This window comes from Anguilla anguilla, chromosome 13 (genome assembly GCF_013347855.1).
Source record: "Anguilla anguilla isolate fAngAng1 chromosome 13, fAngAng1.pri, whole genome shotgun sequence".
In the NCBI taxonomy this organism is placed as follows: Eukaryota; Metazoa; Chordata; class Actinopteri; order Anguilliformes; family Anguillidae; genus Anguilla; species Anguilla anguilla.
Genome location: NC_049213.1, coordinates 5325283 through 5348661, shown reverse-complemented (window position 1 = coordinate 5348661; position 23379 = coordinate 5325283). Strand labels below are relative to the sequence as shown.

The following is a 23379-nucleotide window of genomic DNA, read 5'->3' as shown; positions in this document are numbered from 1 at the left end:
GCTTTGGCTGGGCCATTCCAGAATGGCAGCCTTGTCCTGTTTAAGCCGTTGCATTGTGGTTTTTGCAATGTTGGGACGTGTCTTGGCCCAAAATACAGATTTCTGGCAAACTGAAAGAGGTTCTTCTCAAGGACTGTCATGTATTTCAAATCAAATCAATTTATTAATTTGATTCACTTTAAAGAGAAAACTGTCACGACTCTTTACAGAATAGCATAAAAGCGCAAAAACCCGCCCTGAACCCCCAAATAGCAAGCACATGAGGTTTAAAAAAATTAAACTCACCAGTGGGGAGAAAAACCCTCAAAAGGTGATTTCAAAACCTGATGGGAAGAAATCTCAGGATGAACCTGGCTATAGAGGGGAAGTCCATTCTCTGCTGGTCAGTAGTGGTAGAATAGATGTGACAGAAATGTGGTTAGGGACCGATACAGAAAATGTATTTGGCTTCATCTATTTTTGTCCTTCATGGCAACAAGCTTCTTGACAGTTGGGGTGGTGTTACCTGAGGCTGCACTTAGTTTGCACCAGTGGTAACCAAACCTGTTCCTGGAGATCTACCTGCTCTGTCCTGTAGATTTTCTCTCTAACTGTAACAAAGCACACCTCAGTCAACAGCTAGAGATCTGTACTTTATTTCATTTTGACATTATAGAGTGGCTTATGTAGGAGGAAAATGTAAATATACTTTTTATTTTACTTTCAGCAACAGAAAAATGAGAACTAATCAAAAGAGGATGAAAACTTTCTGAAGGCAGTATACTGTACAATTATTATTGCCTTGTGAGCACTTAATAGAAGGTGATTCCTTGTAAATAGCTTAGTTTACAATTTGTTCATATTATTTAATGTGAAAGAAATGCATAGGAGGGATCAGTGAAAAGTGAAACGAAGACATAATTTATTCATCCACTTTTCCTCCATTTGACCTGTCATCCTTCCCATCAAATTAATGGAACAATTTTTACATTCAGAAGGTGAGACTAGCCTAGGGTTTTCTGGTTCAAATAGGCACATAAATAACAAATATCAGGTGTCTATACAACGTAAAAAAGAACCATTTGAATCATCATGTCAATTGTCAAGTAAGTCAATTCAAAAACACCAATTAGGCATGACAACATTTATTTGTTTAAACTCTTTCCATTACCACAATTTACACAAGGACGTACATTCTCCTTTTAAAACATTCTTGAATAATTAGACTACACAGAGTGCCGTAAGGACAAACAAGTTCACATAAATTCTGGAAGACAGGAAAGTCACTGACAGTAAGCACACGGATACATGCCTGAAGTACAGCACAGCGTTCCATACAAAGAGAGCTACACAGTCCAACTGTAATTAAACCGAACACTGATAAGAGATCTGTTAAAATGGAAATATTATAAACATTCTATGGTGGCAACAATTATAGCATTGATTATAAAACTTTTTCCTTCTGTCGGGACTGGTGAGGAATTAAGTTGTCCACTTAACAATCCACATTCCTGCCAACTGCACCCCCTCAGAGCTTTCTCTCTCTCTCTCTCTCTCTCTGTTCTTGCAGTGGAGTGTATTTGGGAGGGATCCTAGTCTACTTCACCCCCCCCCCCCCCCCTCACTGGATACAGTCCATGACGTGGATCTGCAGGGTGTCCATGTCCGGGGCCTGGTACTGGCATTTCGGGCAGCGGAAATCGGGCAGCTCTTCGGACACACTGTGCCTGCGGAAGGAGGGGGCCTGGGCCGGGCTGAACGGGACTGTGGCCCCCGCGAACGCTGGATCAGGGCCGAGACAGGAAGAGAGGTCGAATGATTGATGGGTGGGTGGCCTGATGCACAGACCTGTCAATGAACTGATTGCACGATGGACAAACTGATCACTGGATGGACAGACTGATGAACAGGCCGATTGAATGATGCCCTTGATGACTGATTGATTGACAGAATTACGGATCGATATATTGACTTACGGATGGAGTGATTCACCAAGCGATTGCTAGCAAATTTGCCATCAACAATGTTCAGGCTAGCAACACTAAGTAACCAGGTAGCTATGATATGATAACGTTCATTTCAAAATGAGCTATACAATCTGTCTACCTATGTTCAACCCTAACCATCGAAGCTTATTTTTGTGCCATTAGATTTAATAAACACGGGCCAATGATGTACTGTCTATTTTTTTGGGGCACAAACTTATTCTCCTGTTCTCTCTCCAAGGTGCTGACAGATGTCAGTAACTTCACCAAGTAGCCAAACAAACGAAATCTCCCGAGTTTACTGCTGCCCTGCCTGCACAGATCTATATATCATCACACCAGGTCAAAGTTACCAAACAGAATGCTGCCTGCACAGATCTACATATCATCACACCAGGGCAAAGTTACCAAACAAAATGCTGCCTGCACAGATCTATATATCATCACACCAGGGCAAAGTTACCAAACAAAATGCTGCCTGCGCAGATCTATATATCACACCAGGGCAAAGTTACCAAACACAATGCTGCCTGCACAGATCTACATATCATCACACCATGGCAAAGTTACTAAACAAAATGTTTCCGGACCGTTCTTGTGAGTGTAAAGACCTGCAAGGGTTAATCTTGCTGTGTCAACGACTGACTAATAATAAAAGAGCATAACACTAGACACAATGCTATCAGCAGTGGAGATATCAGATTTCACCTCTTGGGCCTGCATCAGCATTCTTTCGCTTATAGCATTTTTTTTGTCTGAGCGGCTCCTTATAATGCTGTCTATTAAAAACTCCAGAGATAGGAGCCTGACACACGCCAGTGTGACACCCCTGGGAGGGAGATGCGGCAGTGCCGGGGAACATTGTTGGTTGCCGCATGGAGAGAGAGAGAGCGCACCCACACAAACCCGAAAAAATAAATAAATGTCCCATCGACCCCTCTCAGCAACACACACGCAGTCAGCAAAGAGCACTGGAATGAATTCAGGAGGAGCACTGCGAGGCGAAGACACAGAGCCCTGGGGTCAGAAAGTACCTGCAGGCGGGGGGTGGCGGGGGTGCGTCCGGAAATCCTCCCTGTGCCTCTTCTGCATCTCTTCCATCCCCGCCCTGTTGGGTTATCACCAAATTTGTTCTGTTCACAAACCCAAGGCCACCTGTCTTCCTTCTATCTCCTTAATTTACTTATTCTGAGTGGTTTCTGACTCTCAGCAGAATGACAAGATGCAGAACTTTCTGCACTAAGGATATGCAGCTGAACATCTGGATGTCCACACTGACATCTGTGGTAGCTATATCTTATATAATATGAGATATCGCTACATAGACATGTGTAGTATTACTGAACAGTGCTCTTCTGTGATCTTACTACCTAGCAGGAACAGGAGGCACATGCAAATGAAAACACTTGGCAAGGTAGATAACGGTCTTCAGCCTGTTTACGAAGTCACTAAAACGTGTACGTGTGGCCAGGAATATGCATATAGGTGCGCCAAAGCCAGATTGGAGACTGCAATCACTCCAATCTGGAGGTAATAAAGTAGTAAAACTTCAAGGGAGACTTAATCCCAGGACACCCAAGGTTGAGAAGACTTTTGGGTGACCATCATTTCCTGAGAATGTTTCATTTGATGTTTGTGTAGGGGAGAGCAGCGAAAGGAGAGGGAGAAAAAACAGATAACATTCACAGTGCAATCTAAAAACTAGATATCTAACATTCCTCAAACGTGATAATCTAGACTAGATATTCGACAGTACAATACCAAATGAGAAGTGTTGTATCCAAAACCAGTTAAGGCTGTTAAGAAGTATTTGGTTTGTTTTAGTTCAAAAAAATAACTTTTCTAAGTTACCATTAGCAACCATGACGCATCATGTACAAAGGTAATTCGGTTTTTTAAATGTTTATTCACACTTTTAACATAGCTAATCAAAAAAAGAATGTTTGTGAGACCAATTATTAGATGTAGACAAATTGCTCTAGCCAGAGTTTGACTGGGGTGAAACCTCTAGCCTTTAGCCCTGAAATTCAGCCACACTTTCTGTCAACTCTGAAGTAAAATATCTGTGTTCTTGGTGGGTTAGCTATTTATCGTTTTTGTGCGCACGAAAAAACTCACGGTACAAAAAAATGTTAGCTTCCCCATGCGTGGGGCCCCCACCGAGGTCTGCATTACCTGGAGTCCACGATTTTGAGCCGATCCAGCTCGGCCAAGGCCTGGCTCAGCTGCTCCTGCAGCTCTTCCTTGCGCTGGTGTAGCTTCTCCCGCGCCTCCCTCTCCGCGCGGAAGTCTGCTTTGTAGATCTCCGCCTGCAAGCCGGGGAGGGAGTCACAGCAGCACAGCAGGTGACATCACTGTACATCTCTCCCTACCTGCACACAGCCAAACAGCTCACCACATAATCTCTACCAACATACATCTGAATAAATCACACATCTCTACCTACATACAGTTTAATAAATTATACATAATCTCTACCTACATACGTCTGAATAAATTATACACAATCTCTACCTACATACAGCTGAATAAATCACACATAATCTCCACCTACATAGATCTGAATAAATCACACATAATCTCCACCTACATAGATCTGAATAAATCACACATAATCTCCACCTACATAGATCTGAATAAATCCCACATAATCTCCACCTACATAGATCTGAATAAATCACACATAATCTCCACCTACATAGATCTGAATAAATCACACATAATCTGTACCTACATACATCTGAATAAATCACACATAATCTCCACCTACATAGATCTGAATAAATCACACATAATTTGTACCTACATACAGCTGAATAAATCACACATAATCTCTATTAGAAAAAGTAGTGATGAAAATCTCAAATAAAAATGATTTTTAAAGCAGTTAAATTAGTCTTTATAAATAATAAAATTCAGTTAGTAATGCAGGCAGTTGTGTGGGTCGGTAACCTGTGCAGTGAGAACGGGAACGGTCTCCAGAGTGCCCCTCTGCTGCTCCACTTCCTCCTTCAGCTTGTCAATCAGCTCCTGCTTCAGTGCCAGGGCCCTCTCCGCCTCCACCAGCCTATTGGCCAGGTCCTCCACTTCCCCGCCCTGTCAGACACAAAAAAACAGAGACTTTCAACAAATCATCACCAGGTCCTCCACTTCCCCGCCCTGTCAGACATGAAAGAGACGTGCGACAAAGGTCGGCGGTCGGATTTGAACCGCCGACGTCGCTGCTCGGATTGAGCACGTGGATAGCGCTCTATGGGCTGCGCCACTAGAGGCCCCACTGCAAGTCTTGCCATGTTACTTTTAAAAGTGACACCGAAGGATCGAACATTTTTACTTTAAGAAACCCAGATGTTGAATGAGACAGGCCACACAGACAGGTCGCAGGCAGACTGAGCATCGTTAATATTTCACTATATTCAATACGCACGATGCACTGAGCACCAGATGCTGCACCCGACTCACATTCTTGCGTTTGGTGTCGTAGTCCTTAAACAGCTGCGTGTAGGCATGCTGCAGCTGGGCCAGCTTCCTCCTGAGGTACACACAGGGAATAGACAACAGTGATATATTAGAGCAATGCTCTTGACTGATATACACACAAGGGAATAAATAACAGAGTGATATATTAGAGCAATGCTCCTGACTGATATACACACAGGGGAATAAATAACAGAGTGATATATTAGCAATGCTTCTTACTGAGGTACACACAGGGAAATAAATAACAGTGATATATCAGAGCAATGCTCCTGACTGATATACACACAGGGGAATAAATAACAGAGTGATATATTAGAGCAATGCTCCTGACTGATATACACACAGGGGAAGTAATACTCAAAAAGTTTCACTGGATTCAAATCTCTGTTTCTGTAACTGAAAAATCAGCAATGTACAGTAAGTGAGCGATATGATGATACGGCAGTGTGAGTGATATGATTCCCACTTTTCTTCGGTGAGGACCAGCCTCTCGGTCCTGAGCGCGGCCTCCAGGTTCTGGGTCTGCAGACGCAGCTTGTCCACCGTCACGCTGTGCTGCTTCTTCAGCTGCTCCATCTCCCTCTGGATGGAGTACAGCTCATCTGTGCGCGCAGACAGCCTGAGAGAGAGGGAGAGAGGGAGGGAGAGAGAGAGAGGGGGGAGAGAGAGAGAGACAGGGAGAAAGAGGGAGGGAGGGAGGGAGAGAGAGGGGGGAGAGAGGGAGGGAGGGAGAGCGAGGGAGGGAAGGAGGAGGAGAGAGAAACAGGGAGAAAGAGGGAGAGAGGGAGGGAGGGAGGGAGAGGGACCGCAAGGGAAGGAGAGAGACAGAGGGAGAGAGAGGGAGAGAGAGGGAGGGAGAGAGGGAAGGAGAGAGGGAGAGAGAGAGATTAATTGGATCCATCGGAGGCATTCTCACTTAGCACTGGCTGAATTCCTTATTCTGCCTGTTCTCCTCTTCCTCAGAGCAAACCGTGTAACTCAGTTCTTATTCTGCCCGTCCTCCTCTTCATCAGAGCAAACCCTGAAACTCAGTTCTTATTCTGCCTGTCCTCCTCTTCATCAGAGCAAACCCTGAAACTCAGTTCTTATTCTGCCTGTCCTCCTCTTCATCAGAGCAAACCCTGAAACTCAGTTCTTATTCTGCCTGTCCTTCTCTTCATCAGAGCAAACCCTGAAACTCAGTTCTTATTCTGCCTGTCCTCCTCTTCATCAGAGCAAACCCTGAAACTCAGTTCTTATTCTGTCCTGTTTCATCCATAGCTGTGTTCCAAACCCCATACTTGTCCTGCACTACCATGGTCCTGAGTGTGCAATGTGGAGCACAGAAGTATGGAATAATGTATTCATTTTGATCCTTGTGGAGAGCTTTGACCATTAACCTCTGCCTGAACCACGTGGGAAACACTCAGTGCAGTTAGCAAACAAAAGAGGGAATTAGCGAAAACTTTTTACATTCAATAAGTTATAGACAGCTGTATGACAAATATTATATAGTTACTGCAACATTTTGCCAGGTATAACTAGCTACACTATTTTAATAAGCTGCAGGTATTTCACCAAGCCTGGAAAGAGAGTCTTGGTGCCTGTAAGCATTCTTTCTCCAATGCAAGGTCTACTTACTTTTCAAAGTTCATACAAGAAAATAATCCCCAGTTCCTATTCAAAACAGTTGATGATATAACTAAATTATGATGCAGCAGCTGAACCTCAAATTCAAGCTTCTTTTAGCAGTAATGATTTCTTGACTTTCTTTTACAATAAAATAACAGGAATGAGAGGAAAGATAACCAGCACCACACTGGTCAGAAACAGCTTTATCGATATCGCAGACCTGCCTCCTAGACATGCAGAACGACTTGAATCCTTTACTCCCATTCTTCTGGGCAAACTAGTCAAATTTGTTTCTTCTTCCCAATCAACCACCTGCACTCTTGACCCAATTCCCACAAAGCTACTGAAGTAGCTATTGTCTGTTCTTAACAAACCAATTCTTAATATAATTAAATCTTCATTGTTTTCTGGCTATGTTCCCTATTTTATCTGGCAGAAATCAAATTGATCGATTTAAGGCTAACATCCATAACGTGCTTGTATTCAATTGTATATGAAAGTGTAAGTTTCATGTAAGCGTGTGAGAGGTATAGTATGGACAAGTGAGAGGCAGAGTAGGAATTACAGCCAAAATGGCAGCTCACTCAGAAACAGATATACAAAACAACCAAACACGTATAACCCCCCCACACCCACACGAATACAGATAAACCGAAAGAGGTGCTTACTTCTCTTCTAACAGCATCCTCTCCTTCTCGCTGCTTTCCAGGCAGCTCTGTCTCTCGTTCAGCTCTCCCAGGAGTGAGGTGACCTGGGCCTTTAGAGCTTCGCTGTCCTTAACCAGCTGCGTAACACACACCACAGGAGGAGAAGTCTATGTAATGCAGTGTGCCCACAACCAGAACCACATTTCCCAGAAGATACTGGAGTATTCTGTACCGATTCACTGTGTAACACACACCACAGGAGGAAAAGCCTACATAATGCAGCGTACCCACAACCAGAACCACATTCCCCAGAAGACACTGTAGTATTCTGTAGTAATTCACTGTTCTGTACACTGCGTGTGTTTGTGTGTGCATGTGTGTGCATATGCGTAGTGCATGCACGTTTTCGCGTGTGTAATGAATTATGCATGCGTGTGTGTATGTGTGTAGTGTGTGCGTGTGTGTGTGCATGTGTGTGTTTTTGCGTGTATGCGTGTGTAGTTTGTGTGTGTTTTTGCGTGTGTCCGTGTGTATGTGTGTATATGTGTGCGTGCATGCGTGTAGTGCGTGTGTGTTTTTGCGTGTATGCGTGTGTAGTTTGTGTGTGTTTTTGCGTGTGTATGTGTGTATGTGTGCGTGCATGCGTGTAGTGCGTGTGTGTGTTTTTGCGTGTGTGTAGTGTGTGCATGCGTTTTTGCGTGTGTGCTTGTGTATGTGTATAGTCTGTGTGTGCGTGTTTTTGCGTGTGTGCTTGTGTGTATGTGAGTAGTGTGTGTGTGTGTGTATTTGCTTGTGTGCCTGTGTGCATGTGTGTGTGCGTGTGTGCTTGTGTGTATGTGATTAGTGTGTGTGTGTGTATTTGCTTGTGTGCCTGTGTGCATGTGTGTTTTTGCGTGTGTGCTTGTGTGTATGTGAGTAGTGTGTGTGTGTGTGTGTATTTGCTTTTGTGTGTGTGTGCATGTGTGTGTGCGTGTGTGCATGGCGTACCTGTGTGAACTCCTTCTCTCTCTGCTTTAGCAGGGCTTCTGTTCTGTCTCGCTGCACTGTGGTCTTCTGAAGGCAGTCTAATTTCTCCTGTAACTCTCTATACCTGTGAGAAGAAAAAAGAAACCAGAGAGGCACTCAGTGTGGCACACACCTCTGCCACCCTCCTAACACCACAAACAGCATAACATACCCTGCCGCTGTAGCCGCACTGAGTAGCTAGCTGCTAGGTGTGAAATGGCTAACGGTGATCCATATAAACAATGTTTCAATTCACAGGCTCGGCTGTGCTAGCTTCTTTGACTAAGTTACTTGGTGGGCTGTAAATGTAGGCCACTCCAGAGCTGCTCACAAGTCCAGTGTAAGTTTAAGTCAAGTCTTAAGCCTCTGAGCTGGAGTCAAGCCTAAGCTGAGTCTCAATCTCTTTTGACAACAAGCATTTTACCTGCACTGCGTGGCCTGCAGCTGCTCAGTCAGGCGTGCCAGAGTGGAGCTGAGAGAAAGAGGGAAAGAACGAGAGGGAAAGAGAGAGAGGGAAGGAGCGAAAGGGAAAGAGCGAAAGACAACAAGCATAGAAAAGATGAGGAGCACCAGAATACCCCCCCCCCACAGCGACTACATCCATAAACCAAGAGCACCAAAATACCCCCCCCACAGCGACTACATCCAGAGACCAAGAGCACCAGAATACCCCCCCACAGCACGACTACATCCATAAACCAAGAGCACCAAAATACCATCCCACAGCGACTACATGCATAAAGCAAGAGCACCAAAATACCCCCCCCACAGCAACTACATCCCTAAACCAAGAGCACCAAAATACACCCCCTCACAGCGACTACATCCCTAAACCAAGAGCACCAAAATACCCCCCCCACAGCGACTACATCCATAAACCAAGAGCACCAGAATACCCCCCCCCCCACAGCGACTACATCCAGAGACCAAGAGCACCAAAATACCCCCCCACAGCGACTACATCCAGAGACCAAGAGCACCAAAATACCCCCCCCCCCCCCACAGCGACTACATCCAGAGACCAAGAGCACCAAAATACCCCCCCCCCCCCCCCCACAGCGACTACATATATAAACCAAGAGCCTCAGAACACCCCCCTCACAGCCAGCATATCCGGAGAGCCGGACAGTTGACAGACCGATACAGACTCTCGGTCATTGTGTCCCACTACAGGCACACCAATAAACTCTGGAACCTAATCCTGACCATGCGGGGTGGGGGGGGGCTACGACTGGCGAATGGCCTTAGTGATCTCAGTTCAAATCTCTTCCCCCTTCACAATGGGGGCCTCGTCGGTCATTTGGGTGACTGTCTGTGGCCCTCGCTGTACCGGAGGAAGTGCGCTCCGGTCGAACGCGTAGTTCACCCAGCGGACCGTACAGCGAAAGCGAGCAGCAGCCGTTAGCGCTGGCTTCCAACTGACTGAGCACAGTGCAGTGCGGCCATTTCCCAGACGCTCTTATCCAGAGCGACTTACACAGCTTTTACACAGCATTTTACATTGTACCCATTTATACAGCTGGATAGACACTGAAGCAATGCGGCTTAAGTACCTTGCTCAAGGGTACAACGGCAGTGTCCTACCTTGGAATCGAACCTATGGACCTTTCGGTTATAAGCCCACTACCTTACCCACTGTGCTACACAGCCGCCTGCACAGCACAGCCCTATCAGCAGCATAGTCCTATTACTGTAATTTAGCATCCCAGACCGGGGAATGGGGTAAGAGATGCAAGCGAAAAGTTGGAAATTAGGAAAAACAGGCCAGGTCGAGACAGACAGGAGAAGACAGATGACAGTGATTCCAGAGAGGCGCAGTACCTGTCTGAGCCACTGGAGGGTACTGCTGAGCGCTGGGGAGCCTCCTCAATCACACCACAGCCCTGAGGAGGGGAAAATGACCAGAACCACGTTACAGTATGGAAGCACATAACATTTTTAAAAGATGTACACATATGAAAGCACATTTGTAGAGGGCAGAAAATACGCCATCGCAAACCGTATACTAATAATGAAAAATTACTTATAGCCTACTGGACCTTTCATACAAATTACTTGTATCCCAAAGTTCACAGAACTAGGGATACAAAACTAGTTTGACAGAACCAGGCTGGAAGGCCAAATCGCTGGGACTGCAACACTGACTCTGGGACTGCAACACTGACTCTGGGACTAAGACACTGACACTGGAACTAAGACACTGAGTCTGGGACTAAGACACTGACTCTGGGACTAAGACACTGAGTCTGGGACTGCAACACTGACCCTGGGACTAAGACACTGACTCTGGGACTAAGACACTGAGTCTGGGACTGCAACACTGACTCTGGGACTAAGACACTGACTCTGGGACTAAGACATTGAGTCTGGGACTGCAACACTGACTCTGGGACTAAGACACTGACTCTGGGACTAAAACACTGACTCTGGGACTAAGACACTGACTCTGGGACTAAGACACTGACACTGGGACTAAGACACTGACTCTGGGACTAAAACACTGACTCTGGGACTAAGACACTGACTCTGGGACTAAGACACTAAGGCTGTCAAAAGTGCCATGAAATTGAGTTCGAATATTAGATTTTGTAAGTAGTTAGCGTTCGAATAGATTCAAATATCATTTGCCTATAATTCGAATAGAATAGAGGACATTGGTGAACTTTCATACTAGGTTGTTACATCTGGGGGCCTCATTGATAAAACGTATTTTAGATCAACTACGTGGTGCATAGGTTATGTAGAAAATCACGTCAAAGCGTAGTGATTTATAAAATTTTGACATGACTCGAGGTAGAGACAAGTGTTGACGTGCACGCAGTTCATTTTATAAATGAGCCCCCTGCAGTTTCTATAGCCTAATGCGCAAATGAATAAAGAACTTCCTCGTGGATGTAATTTGCCACAACTCGGCATTTATTAATCACAATAATAGGGAAATGATTGTTTATGGGAAATCCCTGTTTATTTCTGAACACAAAAACTATTCAAACGGCTAATACCTGTAGCCTAAAACAACCTAAATTACTTACTCTGTTTAGTTTAACTTCTTTCATCATCCAATTTTATCAAAATCTTCAGAACAGAAAGGAAACATAGCCTGCCATATGGGAACATTATTTAGCCTAAATTGTTAGCTGACCAGTAACGTTAGGTGTCCATGGAGCTGAAAGTATCACCGGAGGTTACTGGCACTAATTTCTGAAAGCAAGGATCAAGATACCTATATACCTATACCTACATATAAAAGCAGGACTGTTGTGGCGAATCATGTTCATGCACGCAAAGTTCATTTCCTGTGTTAATGATACTTCCCAAACAGGGCTTCCACTACCAGCTAGTGGGAGCAACTCCTCCGATGCTGCTGCCATTTTCACCGTTAGTTTTCAATATTTTTGATGTGACAGAGGAAGTAACGTTAGCACAGGAAATTAACGTTGAGTGCATGAACATGATTCGCCGCATGAAATTAAAGCCTGTATATTTATGTTCACTACAAAAACGCGGAATCAAAAACGCGGGATCCAAAACTAATATTCAAATGCTCAAATTTAGGTTCGAACTTAAAAAAAAAAGAAAAGATTTTCGAATAGTTTTCGAACTTCGATTATTTTTTGCCAACCCTATAAGACACTGACTCTGGGACTAAGACACTGACTCTGGGACTAAGACACTGACTCTGGGACTAAGACACTGACTCTGGGACTAAAACACAGACTCTGGGACTAAAACACTGACTCTGGGACTAAGACATTGACTCTGGGAGTAAAACACAGACTGAGACTGTGGAATTAAGACACTGACTCTGCGACTAAAACACTGATTCTGGGGACTAAGACACTGACTGTGTGACGCAGACAGTAAGTAATATGCATACATGAGCACAACACAGGGCAGATGGAGTGAATGGTGAGGAGGAGAGGTGGAAGTCGTCCGCTCACCTGCATCTGAGCGAGTTTGGCCTGCAGCTGTGCGTTGGTGCTGCGAAAGCCATCTCTCTCCCTCTCCGCCTCTTCCCTCTCTCTCTCCAGCTCTTCGTTTCTCCTCCTCAGCTCCTGCATCCCCTCTTCCAACTTTTCTTTGTGGCTCTTGATCAGCTGAAGAAACTCATTCCCTCCTTCAGCGGGCTGAAAATATGTTTTGTTTCGGGAGGGGGGGTTGGTCATGGGAGAGAAAAAAGGAGAGAAATATTAAAATTTTAAGAGATTAAAAATAACCACAGAATAATCAAACAAACACTGACCCCGGGAGTGCAACACTGGCTCTGGGACTAATACAGTGACTCTGGGACTAAGACACTGACTCTGGGACTAAGACATTGACTCCAGGACTAATACACTGACTCTGAGACTAAGACATTGACTCTGGGACTAAAACACTGACTGTGGGACTAAAACACTGCCTGTGTGGTGCAGACAGTAGGTAATATGCATACATGAGCACAACACAGGGCAGATGGAGTGAATGGTGAGGAGGAGAGGTGGAAGTCGTCTGCTCACCTGCATCTGAGCGAGTTTGGCCTGCAGCTGTGCGTTGGTGCTGCGAAGGCCATCTCTCTCCTTCTCCGCCTCTTCCCTCTGTCTGTCCAGCTCTTCGTTTCTCCTCCTCAGCTCCTGCATCCCCTCTTCCAACTTTTCTTTGTGGCTCTTGAGCAGCTGAAGAAACTCATTCCCTCCTTCAACGGGCTGAAGATTGAAGAGAAATATAAAACAGATTTTAGAGATGAAAAGAATAATCAAACAAGCAGCACATTTAACTTCACTTGATTTCACACCACTCTTTATGTGATTAAACCATCATATGTGGATCCACCACCTTTCCCCCACCAACTCACTGTTCAGGAAAGGGAAACAGAAGACTGAGGAGGAAGTTAAGAGGGCAAAAAACAGCGTTAATGAACATGCAAAGCATGATCTAACCAAGCGTGTGAAATTAGGAGAAGCACATAAACCAGGGCTTTGAAGGACCCTCCCCAAGGAGCATTTACAGCAATGCTGGCCTTGTACCAGATGGGTGCAGTCCAATCGCTAGCAAATTAACGGTTAATAATTAGATTATTTGGGCAAAATAATGTTCTATATGTTTCATAGTTGAAATATAATTTTTGCAATTAAAAAAAAAAAAAAAAAACTTCTATTACTTCCTTGCTTCCTTTCCTTGCGTCCTTTCGTAGCCCTTAGCTCCACAGATCGGAGGATGCAAGGAATCATGTATTAGGCAAATAGAACGTCCTTGCTCTTTCAAGCCTCAGTTTGAAGCCACGTCAATTAGATGGGGAGAGGTGGATCCACAGGTCCATCATTTATACATCGCACTTTCTCAAAAAAATACATCTGCAAAGGATGCACTCATGTTTCCTTGCTCAAGCATCCTTCAGGAACCTCCTAGCTCCTTCAAGGAGCATTTAACAGGTGGGAATGTCCTTGAAGACGGCCCAAACAAGGACAAGGATGGACAAAATAAGAGATTGGAATGAGTGTCAATTTAACATGTTTCTGACATGTTTGGCCTTCAATGCTAGGAGAGGACGCAAGGGAAAATAAAATAAGTGATTGGAATGAACCCATTGCCATGGTACTGGACCTTCTTATCACTTAGGTTCCAGAAGGCACTTACTCTTTATTTAAGGTAAAATGATATAACTTTCATTCATATTTTTAATCAATAGCAAAAGAACCTATGGCCGTGTCCCGATACGAAGTCAGCTGCCTCAGAAGGCAGCATTTTCACAATTTTCACTATTTTTCACACTTGTCCTTTGTAGGCAGGTGCCTTATTTGGGTTAAATTTGAAGGCAGTGTCTGATGCATCCTTCAGCTGGAAAGCTATCCCATAGGTCTTTGCGATTTCCTCAGACTTCTCACTACTGTTAAATTAATGGCAGCTCAAACCAGCGAAGCAGTGGAAATGTGAATATACAGTGAACACGATCATGTGTTATAGTCACATCTAAAAGTAATTTTTTATTATATAATACACTGAAATAATGTATTTAATGTTTTTAAACCTCAGTCAGTGAAACGGAACTAGCCAGCTAACTTACTTCACTAATCGCATTACTTCTCAAAATAACAACATAGCTAGCGTTAACTTGAAGCGTTAACAAATCCAAGATATGGTGAGCACCGTACCTTGATATACCTAAACAATACCGCCACCTACTGAACACCACCGCTCACGCGTGTTTCAACAACGGGGAGTCAGTGACTCAGGCAGACCCTCAGTAAGGCCCTCAAGCTCCGGCAAAAAAGCATTGGGCAACTTTACCCTGTGGTTGCCAGATCGAGCATGTGTTTTTTTTTCCCCCTTTCAGTTTGTTATGCCTCCGCGACGGCACAGCCGTGGCCGGAGGAGTTATGTTTTCGGGCTGTCCGTCCGTCCGTCCGTCCGTCTGTCCTGATTCTCGTGAACGCAATATCTCAGGAACGCCTTGAGGGAATTCCTCAAGGCGTTCCTTAATTTCCTTAATTTTTTTGGAAAATATTATTAATCTTGAGAACTTCTCAGCACGGCTAAGGCATGTCTTCGCCGTGCTGATATGGATTTGGGGAGTCGGAAGAGGGAAGCGAGGGAGGCTCCCTTTGAACCCGACAGCGGTAATTCTCTGTCCAGGAGAATTCATACAGTAGCCATTTTAGCAAGAGATAAGCCAGGAGGATCACATTTTCAGCCTTTGTGCTCACTTATCAATGCCAAAAGAACGCAGCTGAAACCGGAGCACAGGAAGAGCAGAACTGGCAGAACTCAGGCCGTGAGTGCTGACCGTGTGCTCCTTTTAAGTCCAGCTTGAGGCCCATAAAACAAACCTGATACACAAAAGAGCACAGAATCTAACTGGCTAGTTCTCAGTCCAATCCTGGACTAGCTACATCAACACAAGGAAGTAAACACACATGTACAGTAGTTAGCCAGCCGCCACTACAATACGAACGAAGATGTCCCCCTCCATATTTATTCCTGTTTGATATACGTCAATTATACATGTAATTTTTTTCCATTCTACTTTTGCCATATTTGTCATATTGCTATATTTGGATAGGTTATTATCGACAACTGGTAGCCTTTGCTAATAATGCTGAACATATTTGTATTGGCTGCTGGATAATAAGGATGAAAACAAAATAACCAAAAATATGTCATATATGAGACTTCCGGTTGTATTTTTGGGCAAGTGAGCTCAACATTCGGGCAACGAGAAAACCTCTCTACCAGTAAGTGCCTTGGAACCCAAAGTGTCAAACCCTGCTCTAAAAGAGTCAGACAAAACAAATGATACTCTGCTTTTATGGAACCCCCTATTTAGAAAGTTATCACCACAAACCCCCCCCCCCCCCACACACACGTTAATCTAATAGGAGAGAGACGGAGATTGGGAGTGCCGGGGACGGTGACGAAGGGAGAGAGAGGGAGGGGTGTCTCACCTTGCTGCAGGCCCCACCCTCTCCCTCTCCCCCATCTTCTATGCTGGAGGACAGGCCGTCCACCAGGCTGGGGAACCCAGCACTGTTGGAGCTACACACACTTGAGTCATCCTGGTTACACACAGATGGAGACGTTTTCAAAAAGCATGCACACAGGCACGCATGCATGCACACAGGCACGCACACACGCACGCACATACGCATGCATACAGGCACACATGCGCACGCACATACGCATGCATGCATACAGGCATGAAGGCACATACGCATGCATGCATACAGGCACGCAGGCACATACGCATGCATGCATACAGGCAAGCGTGCACATATGCATGCACACAGGCACGCACACATGCACATACGAATGCATGCACACAGGCATACAAAAAGCATACACGCACATAATTTTGTAGGCTACAACATGAGATGCACTTCACTGCATGCACACGCACACACTGCTGTTACACCCGAGCCAGTGTTTGTTAAGAAGGAATTTCAGAAATTCTAGCTCCTGTCAAAATACTAATTAGTGCGCTACACATAGTTGGGAACTCCCACCTGTCTATCAAAAGGTAAAGAGAACCAACTGAAGGTCACCTAAAAGAAATGACAAGAATCTCAAACAATCGGATTACTGCAAACTGCGTTCATCAAGGCTAAGAGAATTTGCTGGGTGTCCCCTGGGATTTGATGCATCGCAGGTTGGTGATAGCAGCCTGGGGCAGATGTCTGGGCGACTGATTTGTCCACCCTGGCGTAGGCTCAACGCTTCATTCATATCATACAACCATACAGCAGAGTAGCACACGGCTTACCCTGACAGACACGTTAAACATCGTCTTTGTGATTAATGTGCACAGCGCCATGCAAATTTGCTCTGCATTAAACAGTTCTCCTAGAAGAACACCTCTCAAGGGAACAGGGAATATGGACTTAAGCTTTCCCCCACACCAGCTCAATTTTCTTCTGTTAGTCCCAATGTCTATTGTGAAGCACGTACAGACAGACAGACGGACAGACAGACAGGCGGACACAGCACTGCGAAGGTTTTCGCAGAAGCAGCTTCGTGAGCTGAACGAAGCCACATGTTGCTTGGAGAAACACCCGGAAAGGCCCCATCTGCACTGCATTAGGAGCATCGGCACACGCGTGCACACACACGCGCGCAGAGAGAAATGAGCACATCTTTCTTACCAAACTCTGTGGAGGAGCGTGCGGATCCGCCGTTTCTGCCACCTCTTTGGCTTCTTTCTCCACCTAAACGACACAAGTCACCCAGTTATCTGTCTTTTCTAAGAGCGAGAGAAAGAAAAAAAAAACATACAATGCCAAATAAAAAAAATCCCAACTTTCAACATAACAACAGAGCGGTAAGGTCAGGGAAGAGTTATCTTTCATATTCTGATACGGAATGACATTTCATATAAAATACATATAGGCATATAAAGTGGGCCAAGGCCCACAGAGATTTTGGGGAGGCCCGGTTCACGGTCCCGCAGACTGACCCCAGGCTGAGTTTGGGGCTCCTCTCCGGACGCCCCTGCGCCCGCGTGCCCCCCGTCCTGTCCCGGCTTTGGCGGGCGGGCGCCCGTGTGGCTGAGCTGGGCCTGCAGGGCCTTGTTCTCCCGGCCCAGCCTCTCCACCAGGTCCCGGGCCTCCCGAAACCGGGAGCCCAGGAACTCCCTCTCCTCCCGCATCCTCCGCTGCCATCCCTCCATGTCGTCGCAGCGCTCCTTCAGGGCCACGTTACTGCGCCGCAAGGCCTCTGGAGAGGGGGGGGGAGAGAGAGAGAGGAGAGAGAGAGAGAGAGAGAGAGGGGAGAGAGGGGGAGAGGGATAGAGAGAGAGAGAGAGAGAGAGGAGAGAGGGGGAGAGGGATAGAGAGAGAGAGAGAGAGAGAGAGAGAGAGGGGTGAAAAGGGGAGAGAGAGGTGAGAGGGGGAGAGAGAGGAGAGAGGGGGAGAGGGATAGAGAGAGAGGGGGAGAGAGAGAGAGGAGAGAGAGATAGAGAGAGGAGAGAGGGGGAGAGGGATAGAGATAGAGAGAGAGAGAGAGGAGAGAGGGGGAGAGGGATAGAGAGAGAGAGAGAGAGAGAGAGACAGAGAGAGAGGAGAGGGGGAGAGGGATAGAGAGAGAGAGAGAGAGAGAGGGGGAGAGGGATAGAGATAGAGAGAGAGAGAGAGAGAGGAGAGAGGGATAGAGAGAGAGGGGGAGAGGGATAGAGAGGTAACAGGGGAGAGAGAAGGGGAAGAGGGAGAGAGAGAGGGGTGAAAAGGGGAGAGAGAGGTGAGAGGGGAGAGAGAAGGGGAGAGAGGGGAGAGAGAGAGTAGGGGGGAGAGGGATAGAGAGAGAGAGGGGAGAGGGAAGGGGAAGAGGGAGAGAGAGGGGGGAGAGGGATAGAGAGAGGGGAGAGAAGGGGAGAGAGAGGTGAGAAGGGAGAGAGAAGGCAGCAGAGGGGAGAGAGAGAGAGTAGGGGGGAGAGGGATAGAGAGAGAGAGGGGAGAGAGAAGGGGAAGAGGGAGAGAGAGGGGGGAGAGGGATAGAGGGGGGGAGGAAGAGAGGGAAAGAGAAAGAGAGAGAGGGGAGAGGGATAGACAGAGAGAGGGGGAGGGAGAGAGGTAACAGGGGAGAGAGAGGGGGAGGGAGTTGCATTGGAAAAAACAGAAACAGAATTCCTAAATTGTTCCAACACAACCAAATCACACAACTCTGAAAAATGTTGTAGAATTAGAAGCCGTACACCACTGAGAACAACAGGTAAGCGAGACTCCAGCAAACGCCACATTCCACGCTCGTTTATCAGTCCTTTCACGAAATTACAAAACTTTTGACGGTAGGCCTCTGGCACCAATTCACAGGCATTTAGCGCTGTTTTCTTTTTTGTGACCTCGGCATGACTGGTCACTTTGTCGAAATCCAGAGCAGAACAAATCTCCTGTGCTTCCTCCGTGAAACCCACGTTGCAACATTATATCTGGTTGGCCTCAAGCCACAAGGTTCAGAGGAGCAAGTCATCCAAACAATGCGAAAAGGGTTTGAATTGAACTGGTTGAGATTTTCGTTGTTTTCGCTGTCAGATCTATGGAGGGTGAGTTGTACGAGAATTGGGAAGCCTAGGGATTTCCAAGGCGTTTTGTTTAAAAACACACCAAGGCTGAGTCAGCTGTGATGGTGAGATCTACCCTTGGCTAATCACTGCAAGCCTATACTACTCATCTACATTACATTACAGGCATTTAGCAGATGCTCTTATCCAGAGCGACTTACATAACATTTTACATTGTATCCATTTATACAGCTGGATATATACTGAAGCAATGCGGGTTAAGTACCTTGCTCAAGGGTACAACGGCAGTGTCCTTACCCAGGAATCAAACCTATGACCTTTCAGTTACAAGCCCAGTACCTTACCCACTGCCCTACAAAGCCGCCACAATTACATCTAAATGACTGTCTTGCCCTGCAGGCTTTATTCGTCATTTTATTTCATTAAAATGAAGCTCAGAAAACCCTCCTGTCCCATGCCATTTCTTTTGTTCAGTAGAAAAGACTGTAAATTATAAAAGGGAGAAAAACAACTCAAAATAATTACATTTTCTTTTAAACTGATGACACATTTGTTTATTTTTGCATACTGCAAAGGCATTTGTTCATCGAAGAGGCATTTGTTCATTAGTGCATACTGAAGAGGCATTTGTTTAATACGAGATCATTTCTATTACATACAATCATTAATCTTTTCCGTATTTTGTGTGGGTGGAAGTAGTATTCAGGTATTCTGACTCCTTCCTGGCCAGCTAGGGTCTGGGGATAATGGTACTGCCACACATTAGCACAGGGGTTTATGTAGGTTATTAATCACCTCTAAAGGGGCACAGACCATAGAGTCAGAAGTTTTCACACAACACAGAGCAGCGTTCCTGTAAAAGGGAATCCTGGGATAGAGGAGCAGGCCACGGAATAAAGGAGGAATTAACAGGTGGCCAGCCCTGGTCCTGGTCCTGGTCCTGGAGAGGCACAGGATCTGCAGGGCCTTTGCTTAAATGACTCAACATTTAATCAATCAATTCAAGCACTTGAATTCACAGTTGATAAGTATCCACCGTTTTAAAGTTTAAGACAGGCCGTGTGGCTCTCCAGCAGGAGGGCTGGCCTCTCCTGCAGTACGGCCCCGTGTGGACCGGCCGGCGACGCCCTACCTCGCAGCTGATGGTTGTCTCCGAGGAGCCGGTGCACGATCTCGTTGGAGGCCAGCTCTGGGGGGACCCTGAGGGACCCCTGAGAGGAGGCCCCCACGGACCCCTGGCCCCCGGCGGCCAGCACGTCCCCGCCAGCCGTCATGTCCCACTGCAGGGCGGTGTCCACGCGTGCCTGGGGCTGCACCATCGCCCTGTGGAGGGGGGAGAGACGGGCCGTCAAACCCAACGGCTGCGTTCACCTGCACGCCAATAAACCGACCGCGAGTCATGTAAACACCTCAGTCTCATATCATAACCTGAATAACCAAACACCCCAGATATGGGTGACCGTTATCGACCATTCTTCCGTTAAATGGAGTATTGAGCAACGTGAACACCGTTCATAAAACTGTTTATGTACCTCCGAACGGGAAATAACCTTAGATCCATACATTCCATTTTGCAGGGAATCTTTGATCGTAATTCACTTGCTATTTTGCTGTGTAATGCCAAATTTAAAAAATCTTGCATTTTCGGAGTGGCTGCAAGACATATCCCTCATAAGTAACAGCAATCAGTGAAAAATACAAGTTACTTAAAAAGAACTCAATTCATTTGAGTGTAATAAGCATCTACACAGTGTCCTTAATCGACAACCTGTTTAATAAAGTTTCTGTCTAATGTTACATAGATGACATTAGACAGATAACACTCCCCCCTTCTGTCATATCGACGTAGTGGAGCATCCAGTATTGCATTCATGGTTCTACAGTACAGGTATGCCATAAGGAACCCTTTCTCTTAAATTATCCCTCATAAACAGAGCGCCACAGCTACCTGCGACTTGAACAAATGTAAGAATAGATCATTAACACTATTTTGCAATATGGTATGTTTCTCTGAATATATTTGTTGTTAACGTTTAGTTGCAATTTAGCATCATCAAAAATTTGGTACGCAAAAAGATGTACAATTGTGTATGAAGTGTATGCAGACATGGTTACAACGGTAGAAAGCCAACTATGCAGGGGGAAGATGGCTCAGCCTAACAGCACTGTGTTCGAAGACTGACACTGCAGTAACGCACATTGAGGCACTTTGGCCTTCGCTGGATAGCTAGACAAACGAACAGTTCGGTGCTGAAAAGCTAGGAACTGGCTACCGATACCACCCGCAGTACAAAGTTCACTGAACATGAGCATAGACATGACATGTTAATTGGCTAAGGCTGTCATGTTTACAAACAGTAGGCGCTAGCTAAAAAGACAACTAAATGGTTGGATACTTCGTTAACGGTTAATTAGACGTGTTCAGTTGTCAGTGTTCTGTCGTTGTTCTTGAATCGAAACCTAACGTAGCTCTACCCAAGACAACGTTAGTTGACAATCGTGACATTTTTATGAATTAACGGTAGTTCCCAAGTAGCCAACCTTTCAATAGCCAGCTAGCTACACACATCTTTGCTAACAAGTTAGCCAACAGTTACGACAGGCAGGTTTAATCCTTGTTTGTGAACAGTCCGGTCACAGCTTCCTATACAGGTTAGCAAGGTGGCTACATACATTTATCCCAAACATGTAGTCTATATACAATTAGCTAGCTGCCTGGCCGAGTTGGCCAGTCATAGCCTACCTGTTATCGGCGCGTGTATCCAAGTTAGGTAGTTAGCTAGTTAACTTAGGAATGTTACTCGCTAACGTTAGTTAGCAAAATAACGTTACTAACGGAATCGGGTGTATCCGAAGTGCAGTCCGGCGATCTATCCTGTTGTTATGTTAAAGTAAACGCAACCGTAACAGCAACGCAAGACAAAAATATAACTAGCTAGCTGTCAACCTTCCTTACGATTTTGCCAGCAATTACGGTTATATACAACACCGCATATCTAGCTAGCTCTTAGCAGCAGGAATTCCCCTTGGCTTCCTACTTCCGCAGTCAAAAACGAGACTTCCCATAGATGTCACCAGTGATGTGTGGCCGTGTCAGATCAAGCGACCTGCTTTCGGTTCTCAACCTCAGCACCGGATATAATGTCGCCCCCTGCTGATATCTATTATTTTAGCTCTAAAAGCAGTGGGCTCCATCCATTTTTGTCAGTAAATTAAAAATACTTCCACTCATATATTGATGTTAACTTTATGCATTATATAAATAAATAAAAAGATATATTATTTTTCTGAGGTCAATTTTTTTTTCTTACCATACAGACAAAGATATAATTTTATCATTATTATTTATTCAGTCCTATGTCACATTTCACACCCTAGTTAAGTAATCCATACGATGTAATGAACAGGATTTGGACAGAGAAGCCGAACCCTCCGTTCATAGAGCTTGTTCCAATCGCTTATTTTTTTTTTTACCTCGTTGCTTCCTTTCCTTGCAACCTTTCCTAGCTCCACCCATCGGAGTACACAAGTAAAGGACGCAAGGACAGACGAATAGAGGAAACACATTAGGCAAATGAAACGTTCTTGCTCAGTCCAGTGTTGGTTTGAAACCCTGTCAATTACAGTGCCAGATGAGGAGAGGTAAATCCACAAGGATGCACTCATGTTTCCTTGCTCAAGCATCCTTCGGGAGCCTCCTAGCTCCTTGCTCCTAACTCCTTCAGGGAGCATTTAACGGGTTGTAATGTCCTTTAAGATGGCGTATCTCAATTGAATCGTCAGGCAAGGACAGAGGACACAAGGGATGCATTTATTTTTTCACCTCCTTGCTTCCTTTCCTTGCCTCCTTTCCTAGTATGGAAGGCCAAAAAAATATGAAATTGATACTTGGAATCATGGGTTGTCAACGTGAGCTCATTCCATTTGCTAATTTTCTGTCCTTGCTTCCTTTCCTTGCTCCGAGCTCCAAGCATCAGAGGACCTAATAAAGGAAGCAAAGAAAGGACACAAGGACGGAGGAATCAAGAGAAACGTGTATACAGCAATTGTAACATCCTTGATTTCAAATGACAGTTTGAAGCTATATCAATTACAGATGTGGCAGATGGGGAGAGGTGGATCCACAGGTCTATCATTATACATACACAAAGGATACTCTCCTGTTTTCTTGCTCAAGAATTCTTCA

General features: G+C 45.4%; 1 protein-coding gene across 5 annotated transcripts; it reads right to left on the bottom strand.

Annotated features, from left to right (window-relative positions):
* Positions 1-1108: 1108 nt before the first annotated feature.
* Positions 1109-22302, bottom strand: ikbkg (inhibitor of nuclear factor kappa B kinase regulatory subunit gamma). Of its 5 annotated transcripts, XM_035386900.1 has the most exons (17): positions 21937-22300; positions 20326-20516; positions 17634-17893; positions 17323-17385; positions 16129-16239; positions 13207-13392; positions 12649-12834; positions 10529-10590; positions 9132-9179; positions 8690-8792; positions 7724-7839; positions 5911-6063; positions 5427-5496; positions 4917-5060; positions 4140-4273; positions 2999-3072; positions 1109-1761 (listed from the first exon to the last, which is right to left on the bottom strand). In XM_035386900.1, the coding sequence occupies exons 2-17, from the start codon at positions 20510-20512 to the stop codon at positions 1601-1603; spliced, it is 2058 nt and encodes a 685-aa protein (XP_035242791.1). In that variant the 5' UTR covers positions 20513-20516; positions 21937-22300; the 3' UTR covers positions 1109-1600. The 5 variants fall into 5 exon arrangements, with proteins under 5 accessions (XP_035242791.1, XP_035242794.1, XP_035242792.1 ...); XM_035386903.1 differs by lacking the exon at positions 12649-12834 and having other exon boundaries at positions 21937-22302; XM_035386901.1 differs by lacking the exon at positions 9132-9179.
* Positions 22303-23379: the final 1077 nt, after the last annotated feature.

Excerpts from the sequence above, each read along its gene's own strand:
- ikbkg (XM_035386900.1), bottom strand. The coding sequence starts at position 20,512 with ATGGTGCAGCCCCAGGCACGCGTGGACACCGCCCTGCAGTGGGACATG. Across the intron at positions 5,061-5,426 it reads ACGACACCAAACGCAAGAAT|GGCGGGGAAGTGGAGGACCT; the intron begins GTGAGTCGGGTG and ends TGTGTCTGACAG. Across the intron at positions 4,274-4,916 it reads TTCCCGTTCTCACTGCACAG|GCGGAGATCTACAAAGCAGA; the intron begins GTTACCGACCCA and ends CCCGGCTTGCAG.